At 37.7% G+C, this 8,550-nt stretch overlaps 1 protein-coding gene across 1 annotated transcript in view; it reads right to left on the bottom strand.

Annotated features, from left to right (window-relative positions):
- The window catches only part of LOC107096119 (protein polybromo-1-like), a 21,018-nt gene extending 12,560 nt beyond the window's left edge, over nt 1–8,458 (bottom strand). The window contains exons 1-15 of the mRNA XM_015392626.1: nt 8,199–8,458; nt 8,005–8,102; nt 7,168–7,315; nt 6,226–6,375; nt 5,991–6,107; nt 5,695–5,763; nt 5,483–5,581; nt 5,312–5,397; nt 5,125–5,216; nt 4,830–5,046; nt 4,596–4,737; nt 4,424–4,509; nt 4,063–4,342; nt 3,848–3,953; nt 1,399–2,038 (exon numbers count right to left, since the gene is read on the bottom strand). Of these exons, the coding sequence (XP_015248112.1) occupies nt 1,399–2,038; nt 3,848–3,953; nt 4,063–4,342; nt 4,424–4,509; nt 4,596–4,737; nt 4,830–5,046; nt 5,125–5,216; nt 5,312–5,397; nt 5,483–5,581; nt 5,695–5,763; nt 5,991–6,107; nt 6,226–6,375; nt 7,168–7,315; nt 8,005–8,102; nt 8,199–8,336 (2,468 nt within the window). The 5' untranslated portion in view covers nt 8,337–8,458. The remainder of the gene's footprint in view (nt 1–1,398; nt 2,039–3,847; nt 3,954–4,062; nt 4,343–4,423; nt 4,510–4,595; nt 4,738–4,829; nt 5,047–5,124; nt 5,217–5,311; nt 5,398–5,482; nt 5,582–5,694; nt 5,764–5,990; nt 6,108–6,225; nt 6,376–7,167; nt 7,316–8,004; nt 8,103–8,198) is intronic.
- Nucleotides 8,459–8,550: the final 92 nt, after the last annotated feature.

Raw genomic sequence — 8,550 nt, 5'->3', positions numbered from 1 at the left:
GCCTCTATCCAATAAAGGCCTGGACCGCGATGCACTTGAGTGAAATAAAGGCCCGGGCCTATATTAGAGAATTTACGGTATATATATATTTATTTTTATTTTTTTTTCAAGGCTGCACTTTTAAAAAGATGAAATTGTACAGTGAACTGTTCCAAATGAAATTTCTTTTTGTTTTACAGTTGTGTAAAGAAAATCACAAATCTGTCTAAGTACTGTTCAAATTCACAAGAACAGCAGACCGAGAACAGACAAAGTCCCCGGATGTTGTTCTCGCCCCTCCCTATTTAGCTGGTATGCATCAGAGCACACTTGGCCGTTATTCAGATTGACAGCTGTCCCAGCATGCACTGCGGCAGCAGCAGCTTCCAGGGGAGCGTTCACAGAGCTCAGAGTATTAAGTTAAATGTTCTCTTTTCTGTTGCTGCTGTTCAATAAAAGTACGTTTTAAGATCATTTGAGAACATTTGAGAACTATATGGCCCATATACCTATTTAATGCATAATTTAAAAAAGTGTTTCCGAAGTTGAGGGGACCGCGGCAACCAGCGGAGCTCCGAGGGTAATGGCAGCCAGGGCTAACCCCAGCCCGTCTGCAGCAGTGCTCTCTCAGCAAAGCCGTGTGTGAATGACCGCTGGCTATGATGGCGATATTTTAGTTTTATTCTGTAAAATGTTAATTTGATTTGTGTTTATCTGACTGTGTTAATTATTATTCCCCCACCAAATGGAAAAAAGTCAGAATTTATTATTTTCTAGAGACTATAAATAAAAGGAGGAGAAATGCAGCTTCAGACGTGCTGAGCGTGTGGTGACGTCACGAGTACGCTTCTGTTCCAATTGACCCATATCTATGCTACGTTCTCACCAAGTCCACATTTAACTCTGTTCTTCTAAAGAACATACTTGGCGAGGACACGAGTCGGTACTTGCATTCTCATGAATTGAGAAACGGCCCAGGTTTAGTTGATTGGGTCAGTCACCATAGTAACCGAGCCAGCAAAATGCAAATGACAACAAAAAAGGCCGGATTCAGTCAACTAAGCCTCACTTAAGAACTAAGCCAGCTTTATGAAACAGCTCCATCTCTGCAGGTTGCTTTGAACTCACAACTAACTGGTGAGCAGGAAGACGGTCCTCGTGAGTCAGTGAAGCAAGTAGCCCATTGAAACCGGGAATGTTTTACAAAAAGTTAACTGAGCTTGAATGGATGGAAAATTTGCTGTGATTACATTTGTCATGAATACACTATTTTTTTAACCTCTTACACTAATTTGTTTTACATTTTATTCTTCCCAAGTAAACATACTTAGACATACTGAACTATAAAAGAAGATAAAATGTATAGAAGGAATTTCAAAGGGACCTCCGTTTTAAGTTCCTTTTTTAAAGTTTACATACCTGTTTAGCCTTCTTGCTTTCTCCAACACCTCAAACATGTGCTCCTGGAAGACGTCTAGTCTCCGGTAAAGACCTCGCTCCACATTTATCCTAATGATGTCAAAGTTAAGTGCTGGCTTTTCAGGGTCGCTTGGATCTACAGCTGAAATCTCAGCCAGCGAGTCGCTGTAACACCGGCCCTCTTCATCCTGGTGGCTCATTACTGACACAAACAGATTCCTGATCAGCTCTCGCACCAGAGGTCCCACAGCAGGAGGACCAGAGTCATCCCCTCGCTCCTGCTGCTTTCGCGTCTCCAGCAACACTCTGTGCAACACCAGAGCATCTCTATAGATCAACGACTCTGGCTCATTATAGATACAGGCGTTGTTGAACATGAGAGCAAAGTCCTCAAACAGAGCTTCAACATCCTGGTAGCGTCCTGTCACCATGTGGCTTCGGATGCGCTCCATATCGATGGGTTTTTTTATTGTTGCGTAGTAGTCGGGCAACTCGGAGCGAGACGGCAGCCGGAGAAAAATGGTACTTAAACGACGACCTCTGCGGTCTGTGAAGTTTCTGACAGCGTCGTAGAGCTCATTTAACTTCTGCTGCAGAGGAGTGAGGTATTTGGACTTCTTTGGAGAAACACCACTTTTTCCTAAGACAAAAAAATGTAACAGCGTTAAAACCGTGAACAGGAATACATGAATCTAATATGAAAGCCCTCTGCAGGACCACACCCCTAACAGGATATACAGACAAGTGAGATGGCATCCGAGTAATAGGATTAAAAGAAAGCCTAAAATAACCTCCTTATTTCAACAGCACTGCCTCACCATAAAAACTAGAAAAACATTTTAGATGGCATAACTTAATTTAATATAACTTAATTTAACAGCATAACATCACTGCTGCTTACCTGCACTTTAAAAAATGAAAGTCTATAGAGCAGTACTAATGGAATTTCTTTTTATTTACACTTTTGTGTACAAAATGACAAAATAAAATCTAAGTCTAAGTCATAATATTACTGCTCTGCCCTTTTACAAGTGTAGAACAAGACAGAGACTTATGACCATTTTTTATGCATAGCATCTATAGATCTTCTGCTCTTTTCACTTCTTCATATTGTCTTTGCTCGTTAAAAAAAGCTTTGATATTTTCCTTTGCTTTATTATAATCACAATCAGCTAATGAAATAACACACAAAACGAATCAATACAATTACATTTTATGTCAAAATGATCACCACTGGCGATACAGCTCAATATTTACTGGATACTAGACTGATACGGCCCCAGTGTCACCTGCTCCTAGTTCAACTGGATTACCATAAACTCTGATTGAACCTCAAAAATTTACTGCCAATGTAAAATATGTTGTGGTACAAAAGGGATTACTTGGTCATCCAACATGTGCTATAAATAATAATTTTCGTTAGGGCTCAACAATTTTTGACAAAAAAAAAGTTAATTTTTTCAAACACACAAAAAAAACATTATGTGATAAGGTTTAGTTCTACTTGTTAGTAGATCTGCATGTTAGCTGCAACTCCTCCCCTTTGTGTGGCAGCAAATGTTAATGTGCATTTTAAGCACATTACTGTCCTCTAAGACTGGAGAGAGAACTTTAGTGTCTTACTCTTGTGAAATATAATGAGGCAAAAACTGCGTTCCTCTGAGATATGAAAATCGTTTTTGGCTAAATTATTGCAAATGCAGTTAATTGTTCATACGTAATTTCTGTTGCATAGAAACTTTCCCCACTTAAATGTTTTTGGAATAAAAGATTTGATAATAAAATCTACAGTAAGATGCCACTAAATCAAAACAGATTATAGGGCATCTTACTTCTTTTTTTTTTTTACTAGGGTTACTAAAATAAATGTTTAGTTCAGTTTAGCTTAGGTTTAGTCCTAAATTATGTTACAAATGCTTTAAAGCGCTCCTTAGTGAAGCCCAGAAGTATTGAGAGAAGCAGGTGAGGATTGTAAAATAAAAGCATGTAATGAAGGTGGAAGTGATTCAGAAGTACTTAAAGAAAGACATTGAAATAATTCAATTTGATCAATTCTATGCTTTTCCCCCCCAATGTTCTACAACTGGTTAATGTAACAAGTACAGAGAAGCTACATGTTTGCACATTTTGATGCATCTGATGTATGCATAATACATAACCTTAAATGGTTCAGACAGCCTTTGTTCGCAGTTGCAGTAAATGAAATTACAAGTTTAATACAACTTTAAATTGAAGAATAACCAAGGTTCTCTACTCCTGAATGATATAAATGTGGAAAGAATATACAATATATGTGGCAGCTCCAATTTGATGAAAGACCAAAAAATATTTTCATTTTAATAAAAAAAAAAGACCAGTAATTAGTAACAAAATACAATTTAGGAAATCTGATTTAATAGCTTTTCTCTAGTTGATCAGCAAAAACAGGATCAACACTCACAGCACTTACTTAATTTTAATTTAGGTGATCCCACATCCTCCTCCTCAGGTGGTGGTCCCAGCTCCTTTCGTTTATCTTTTAGTATCTTCTCCAGGACGTCTGCATCATTATATACCTGCAGAAAACCCATGACAACCGTGTCAAAAGAAGCAACAAAATATCAAAAAATACAATTGCAGCTAAATAAATGTTTAAGATGTAACAACAATAGCCATGCTGCCGACCTGAGATCCCTCCTCGTTGTAATGTCGAGCATTACGAAACATCAACTTCATGTCCTCTATCAGTTCCTCCTCAGTGCTGTAGCGTTCATTTTTAATCTTGTGCTCGATGGTTTTCAGGTCCATTGGTTCGAGGATTACGTTATAATAGTCAGGGTAGTCCTTCTTGGACGGTTTGACCATGAAAAGTTCACACAGACGTCTGTTGGTAGCTGCTTCCCTGGCGTCGCTCACGGCTGCATACAACACTTTCATTCGGTTCTTTTTTACGTTTTTTTTGTGGCTGGAAAAAAATAAAGATTAGAAAACGAAATCTGCATGCACATAAACAGAACTTAGAATGATTAAAAGTATTATCCCAAACCTTTTTCTTTTGACGCTCCCTGCATCAGATGACAAAATGCTGTCGCCATCTTCCTCATCTTTTCTCAGAAGCTCCCTCTTCTTTGCCTTAATGGACGAAAGGGAAAAAAAAGATAAAGCTACCAAAAAGAATGTTTATCTATTTTTAGTAAGACCAAAAATGTCAGTGTCACCTGCATAATCTGCTGTAGTCTGAAGGCTCGTTTATATATGCTTGAGTTAGGCATGTTGTAGCGCTTTGCATTCTCAAACATCAAATTGAGGTCAGCATCGATCTGCTCTACGCTTTCGTACTCTCCATTCTTCATCTTTGCCCTAAAAAATTGAATGCAGAACATTTTAATACACAGAAACCTCTAGTAGAATGATTGCAGGAAGAAAAAAAGCAGCCTTGAAACATGAACAACCTTATTTGTTGCAGCGAGATGGGCTGTTTTATCTGCTGGTAGTAATCAGGATATTCCCGGCGGGATGGCAGCTGTTGGAAAGGTTCGGAGAAGACCTGTCCCTGGTTGTTTCTGGCCCCTCTCACAGCTTCATAGAGCTGAAAGATTGGGTTGCTCATCTCCATGCTTGAACTCTGGCTTTCTGCCTCAGATTCTCCCTCATCATAGCACACGGAGCCTATAAGCATTTACAGTTTGAGCTGTAATTTTTGTTTAACATAATTTCCCTCAAACAAACATCTTTACTTAAATTTACCTGACAGCACAGGGTCATCCTCACTCTCTGAACCGTACTGAAGAGCAACGCTAACACCAGAAAAACGATCCACTTGTCCTGATTTTCGGTTTCTACAGAAAACAAACAATATATTCAAAATAAACTTTGTCCAGGTATAAATTGGTGATTTAAAGAAAGCAGTACATTTGTGCAACATCTTAAGTACCTAATGCGAATGCTAGATTTAGTAGGCTCGGCGTGTTCGAGTTCTGTCTTTCGTTGGATGAAAACTTTTTTTATGGTGTTTGCATCCTGCAAAACAAAATAAAGTTTGATTATTTGAGGAGCAAGAAAAATATATTTCTAAAAAAAAAGGAAAAAGGGAAAAACATTCTACCTTGAAAACCTGAGATCCTGGTTCATTGTACGTTTTGGCGTTTTTGGTCATCAGGTCAATGTCCTTGGCCATAGCAGTAACTGTTTTATAGAAACCAATCTGTTGGCATGAAACAAAACAATCCTGAGTAAATTAAGATGCTGTCAAACTGAGGTATCGTATTTGCTTATAGAGTGTGACACAATATAAAAGTAAAGAAGTCAACTGCTAACCTGTATTCTCTGAGCAATCGTTCTGAGATCGATTGGCTCTTTTATAATAGCATAGTAGTCTGGGTATTGCTGCACAGAAGACAAGGTGTGAAATTAGTAAGAATACTAAAATCAAATTACTCTGCATTTGTAGAAACAAATGTAAAAAAATAAATCAGCTTTGATAAAGGTTTTTACAGAAAGGCATTTAGCGGGATAGAAAACGTTTATGTGATAGCTAACGTGTGCCATGCTGTTATTGACATAAAGGTGCCTATAAAAAAATAGGTGCTATTATTTCAAGTCTAGAGACTCACCACTTTGGAGGGAAGTTTTTGGAATAGTTCACTGACAAGGTGGCCTGAGGGATCAGTGTGTGATACTATAGCCTCCAAGAGCTGCTCCAGTACTTCTTTCAAGTTGCAACCTGATGTCTTCAAATGCAGGGTAAAGATTTAGAAATATAAATATTAGCACATCTGTATCAGTTTTTGTGTTTCACTCAAGCCACTGAGTGACAATCAAATAAATGAACAAAATATGAACACCTACCTCATATTCAGCTGACATTCCTGAATTAGCCATCATGTCGTCACCTTCTTCATCTTCCTCGTCTCCATCTCCAGGCTGCACAAAATCATTCCTTGTTTGCAAATACACTTCCCAGAGCTTGCACGCTGCTTGATACTCCTCGCTGTCAGTCTGATTAAAACAAACATTAAGGGGGGGGGGAGACATCAGAGGTGCAGCCACAGTACTCACACTAAAAAAATAGGAGATTAGCTAGAAATGAACTGCCAAAATTATTTTGCACAGTCTGTGTTTACTGGTATTCTCCCACACGTGTTAATATTTTGAGTGTGGCACAGTGGCTCCACAGCCACTGACAGAAAGGCACTGCTGAGGGTGAGTAAAACTACTGAGAACATCATCAAGAGTAAACTAGCTCCAAATTGCTCAGCCCTGGTCAGGAAAATATCCTCTAACCTCTTTCATCCTGGACAGTATCTCTTTAACAATACACCCTCTGGCAGACAGAAGATTCATCAAATTTTACAAAGAAACTCAGAGCAGAATGCTTCCTTAGATCTGATAAATACCAGCTTACATGACAGTCTATCTATCTAGTGAAGGCTTTTATAATTTCTATCCTTTCTGCTTCGGACAGCATATTTCAGTAGGGGGACAATTTATTCCCTCATAACTATATGCGTAACTTAACCCATATAACTAAATCTGAAACTGCACAGAACTGTATTTTCCCAAAAGTGTTTTCTTTATTTTTTTAACCAAAACTTTGTTTTGTGTTGCTGCTCTTGAGGTTATAGAACATATTATAAGAAAAAATGTATGCTACCAATTTCAGATGTAATGCAACAGTAATAGTTTGGATAAAATTATTATTTTTTTAATCAAAATCCATTTGGAGACTATTTAAAAGTACATAATAGCAGTTTCAATTTACTGCTGACAAGGGTCCTAAATCAAATATACCTTGTAGAAATTTCTGGCATTCTTAAACATGAGCTGAAAATCAGCAGTTAGTTGCTCAACATCGTTGTACTCCTCTGACTTCAGTTTGTATTGGATTTTTGTCATATCAATCGGTTGGGACACAACTTCATAATAATCAGGCTGATTCCTGAAAAAAAAAAAAAAAAGAAGACAAAAATCATGAAAATGCTTTCAGATTTTTAACTACCTACACGTCAAAACTAAACAAACCTAAGACATAAACGTAGGTTTTTTTAGCCATACGGCAAATGTTCATTAAAATTCAAACAAAAAATTCTCGAGCATTTTCACAACTAACAAAAATGTTTACTTTGAGAAATACTCTAAGATAACTTGAACAAACATCAGTGTGAGACAAATATGTAAAAATCCTGGTGTTAGCAGTACTGCCATATTTCATAATTTGTAACAAATCTAATAACTATAAACATGAACAGATTAAGTAACATATATCAAATATATAGTAAGAGCTTTTGGCAGGCAGTTTTTTTTCCAAAGAAAAATAAATTTTGCCATAATGAATGCAACTTTTTTCACTAAATAAAAAGTTTGTAACAATTTTGCTAACCGATAGAGACTATTATAAAAAAATCCATCTGAAGATTGTTTGTTTTTTGTTTTAAAGTTGATTTTTCCTTCCTTACAATGACTTTTTCTGTATAATTTCCCATACCCTTATCTAAGCCATTTAACTACAAGGTTATTAGGAAAATAATCGATGTACATTTAATGTGCTGCTAAGACATAAACAAGAAATATACGTTCAAATATATAGTAATATGCTCTGATCATCTAATATAACTTCGAACATAATACCTTCTCTTTGGTACTCTAAGAAAAGCATCGCAAAGTTGCCGCCCTTGGCCATCCTTGTAGTCTTTAACAGCATTAAACAGCTCATGACAGACAGCAATCTGAAGGACAAAAGAAGCACAGGAAAACAAGTTCAGCCGTTAGATGTTGGCGATAAAGTCCCGTCAGTTTTAGTCGTGTAAATACAGCACACTCACCGTATCAACAGGAGCAACGTTGGAAATCTTCCTCCTTTTCCGATTGCTTACAGGAGTCGAGGAATCCTCCGGATCTGCTCCTCCGCTGACACTACTGCAGGGAGAGGTGGCTCTTCTCCTCTTGGAGTTCGCTGACATCGCCAACTGCTTTAATAAACTAGCTTACCAGCTGGAAACAGCACCAAGAAAAAAATAAATGAGCAAAACTGTCAATAAACTCTTGAACAAATTCATTCTGCACGCAGGACGTCTGTTTTAACAACCCCAAACCATCAACAAAGTTAAAAGTTGGGACTACAGCTCAACGGGTTACCAAGGCTAGAATGAAACAAAGCAATCTGTCGTGCGGCTA

The sequence above is a fragment of the Cyprinodon variegatus genome, unplaced genomic scaffold (assembly GCF_000732505.1).
Source record: "Cyprinodon variegatus isolate N-32 unplaced genomic scaffold, C_variegatus-1.0 Scaffold599, whole genome shotgun sequence".
NCBI lineage: Eukaryota > Metazoa > Chordata > Actinopteri > Cyprinodontiformes > Cyprinodontidae > Cyprinodon > Cyprinodon variegatus.
This window is presented reverse-complemented; position numbering and strand designations above follow the sequence as displayed.